Genomic DNA, 3,388 nt, shown 5'->3' on the forward strand with positions numbered 1-3,388 from the left:
CCTCAGCCACAGCCGCACCCACATGCGTCAGGGGCTACCAGGCCCACCCTGGCTTGGGCCTGTTCCTCCCTGGGTTTCCTTGGGATCCAGTCATTGGAGGGCACGCTGACAGCCGAGCCAACTTGACACCCCGGAGCCCAGCCAGGGAATCAAGCAGCTCTCCCTCTGGCAGCATCCGAGCTGCACGGGCCAGGCCTGCCTCCCCATTCCCTCGGCAGGGACCGGCAACCGCAGCCACGGTCTTCTGCACTGTTCTAGACTGTGCTGCCTAGGGCTGGTGTCGCTGGACGTCATTCTTTTCTTCCCAGATAGTTGCAAGGGGCCCAGCAGCCACAGCACTTCAAGGGGGCCCTGCCCCTCCCTTCCCATTACCCCACCAGGGTCATCTTCCCTTTTGTCTCCTAAAGCCTGTCAGGCAGCAGAGGAGCCAGGCCCTCCCCTGCCAGACCCTGAAAATGCCAAGCAGTAGACAGCCCTGGCTCCTTCAGGGGCATTTATTTCCCGGTCAGAAAAGGAGAAGCAGGGACAGGTGCCTCTGCCTGAGCCTGGCAGACACAACATGAAGACCAGGGACGGGGTCGGGGAGGCACAGGAGACAGCTCTCAGCAATGTGTGCACTTGGTCCCTTGTTTGTTCTTGGCTGGGTCAGGGAGGGCCTGCTGGGGGTGGTGGCACCGAGAGCCTGGGGAAACAGGCGGCAGGCCAGCGGCCCAGGGACAGCGCGGACGGAGGCAATAAATACTGATGGCCAGGCAGGGCTCCTGGCTGGGCCCAGGTGGGGTGAGTGAGGCTGTCCATTGACGGCTCTCTAGGGGGTGGGTTCTGGGCGCTGTCCGCTGAGACAGAAAAGGCAGAGGCAGGACAACACCCAGCCTCCTGGATGGTACTGAGGTGACTTGAGTTTTGGCAATTTGGCTTTCCCCAAGCCGCTGGAGCCATCTCCACAGTCCTGGCCATGGGAGGGGGCAGGCTGGCCAGGCACTGGTGGGCTGGGGAGCAGCAGCAGCACACCCCACATGTCCCTGGGTCACTGGGTTTGCCACCGGGGAAGGGACGGGGAGGCCACATGCTCATGCAGACACAGGGAGTTAGAGGCTAGTGAGGCCCCACGGCACACTCCACATGTTAAGGCATCATGGTTAGACGGGACTGACAGCGACAAAGGGGCTGGCCAGGGAGCAGCAGGGCTGGAGGATGGCCCGGCCCCCACAAGACCCTGCATCCCACACCCCAGCTCCACCACGGAGCAGCAAACGCACACGTTTGGGGCAACCACGGGGCCTGGAGAATGGCTGCTCCGCTCCTTCCTTAAGCCAGGCCTCAGGTGTGACAGGGAGATAGAACCTGGGGGGCACGGAAAGGGCAGCAGAGGCCTGGCTGGGGCCTCTCTTCCCCCACAGCACAGGCAGAAGCAGCAACGACACACAAGACCACCGAGGAGGCTGGGCCTGTGGGCGGGGGAGGGTCGAGGAGGGGGGTCGGAGGCACTCGGTTGAGCCAGGCCAGGGAGGCGGACCAGGGTGGGAGGGGCACGGAGGGCCTGTCAGCACTTTGGTACGGGGAGGGGAGGGGCTGGGGGGACACATCCGCCTGTCCGTCGTCCGTCCGTCCGTCTGCCCTGCCTGCCTCTGGCTGGGCTCAGTCCTTCCAGTCCTTCTTGATGGTGAGATTCCACTCCCAGGACAGGTGGTCGGTCTTGTCGTCGTCTGTGAAGCGGGACTTGATGCTGTAGCTGCCCCGGGCCAGCATACCCTTGGGTGCCTCCTCCACGGGGGTCAGGAACTCGTACTCCTCGGCCCGAGGCCCATAGCTGCCCACCATGTAGTCAGTCTTGTCAACTGCGGCACAAGGCAGAGGGCGGTCAGCGGCCCTGCGTCCCCGCTGGGCAGCACGCACCCAAACGGCCCCCTCCGCCCTGCCCGGGGCCCCACTCACTCTTGACGCCTTTCCTGTACGTGTGCTGGATGTACTTCATGCCGGACACGATCTCTCTGTTAACCTGCAGGACCCCAAGCGAAGATCAGGGAAGGGCGGCCCCAGTCCCGCCTCCCTCCCTGGCCACAGCAGCCGATCGCTTACCCGGAAAGAGATTTTTATCCGGTACTCTACACCCTCTTTCAGCACGAACGACTGCTTCTTGAAGCTCTCCAGGTCACCTGTTGGGGGGACCTCTCCTTCAGTGACTGCCCAGCAGCCCCGCGCCCCCAGCCCTGCGCGGCCCCTTGGCTGCACTTCCCGAGACCCCCACCAGGGGCCGCCCGAACCCCCGCAGCCGCAGGGCGCTCACCTGTCAGGTCCAGCTCCAGGGGGCCCGGGGCCGAGCTGCACACCAGGGTCAGGCCAGTCACGACGACGTTGGGGACGTTGGGGTCTGGGGAGTGACAGGAGGTGAGGGCCTCACCCCCGCCAGTGGAAGCAGGGGCTGGGGAGCGGCAAGACAGCTGCAGTGCACGAGTGGTCACCGGGCTCCCGCAGCCCAGACTCACCTGCCGAAACGGCCACGCGGCCCAGCAGGGCCTCCTTGTACTTTCGCAGGCTCTCGTCGTCCTTGTCCAGCTCCTGGATCTCCTGGATGCTCTTCTGGGCCGGGGGCTTGTAGTTGACCGAGTGCTCGTCTTCCTCGTTCTCTGCTGCAATCTGGGCCAGCTGCTCGGCTGTGGGCTCCTGCTCAGCCATGCTCACGCTTAGCCTGGGTCAGGACACCTGTGGGCGGGACGGTGGCAGGCCTTGGACCTGGATCCCCAACGGAAGCGCACTTTCTGAGCAGAAGCGTGGACTGCAGCCAGAGCTCCAAAAGGGCTCCAAGGGGGCCACCCCCGCTCCTCTCCTCCGCCCAACTCCTCCTCAGGGGCATCCTCTGGGGCAGTGTGAGGTGCCCCCACGCCAGGTATAACATCTGAGACAAAATGGGAACTGCAGCCGGTCCTGGGGAGAGAGGGCACACCTCCCCCTCCACGATGGAGGAGGCAGCAGCCCCCGGCATGCGTGGGGCGGGGCTAGCAGGCCCCAGACCCAACTGGCAGGGCCCACACTAAAGCCTCTCTTATGGGCTTGCTGCTCCTGAGCTGCCCAGGCCCTTGCCCTACCGGGTAACGGGGCTGGGTATCCCTCAGTAGGGATGCTCCTCTGGCCGTGCTAGTCACATGTAAACCTGTGTGGTCGGCTCATCCTCATCCTTCAAACAGGATGCCCCTGGAGCTCGGATGCTAGAGGCAGCCAGAACACCGCAGGGAGCCAACGGGGCACGGGGATCCTAAGTATCTCCGGTTTCTCTACAATGGTGTGAGTCTGTGACCTACACTTGGGAGCTACCACAGCCGCTCAGTACCGTCGGGCCCTCTTGTAGATCGGGAGCCAGGAGTGCCCGGGGCAGCACTGACCCGGCAGG

At 64.4% G+C, this 3,388-nt stretch overlaps 1 protein-coding gene across 4 annotated transcripts; it reads right to left on the minus strand.

Annotated features, from left to right (window-relative positions):
- Positions 1-478: 478 nt before the first annotated feature.
- ARHGDIA (Rho GDP dissociation inhibitor (GDI) alpha) lies at positions 479-3,382 on the minus strand. 4 transcript variants are annotated; one of them, XM_011995631.1, is made up of 6 exons: positions 2,487-3,382; positions 2,288-2,371; positions 2,080-2,156; positions 1,936-1,999; positions 1,819-1,838; positions 479-1,706 (listed from the first exon to the last, which is right to left on the minus strand). In XM_011995631.1, exons 1-6 carry the CDS (start codon positions 2,674-2,676, stop codon positions 1,140-1,142), a joined length of 1,002 nt encoding a protein of 333 aa, XP_011851021.1. In that variant the 5' UTR covers positions 2,677-3,382; the 3' UTR covers positions 479-1,139. The 4 variants fall into 4 exon arrangements, with proteins under 4 accessions (XP_011851021.1, XP_011851091.1, XP_011851238.1 ...); XM_011995701.1 differs by having other exon boundaries at positions 479-1,344; positions 1,752-1,838; XM_011995848.1 differs by lacking the exon at positions 1,819-1,838.
- Positions 3,383-3,388: the final 6 nt, after the last annotated feature.

This window comes from Mandrillus leucophaeus, unplaced genomic scaffold (assembly GCF_000951045.1).
Source record: "Mandrillus leucophaeus isolate KB7577 unplaced genomic scaffold, Mleu.le_1.0 Scaffold1, whole genome shotgun sequence".
Lineage (NCBI taxonomy): Eukaryota > Metazoa > Chordata > Mammalia > Primates > Cercopithecidae > Mandrillus > Mandrillus leucophaeus.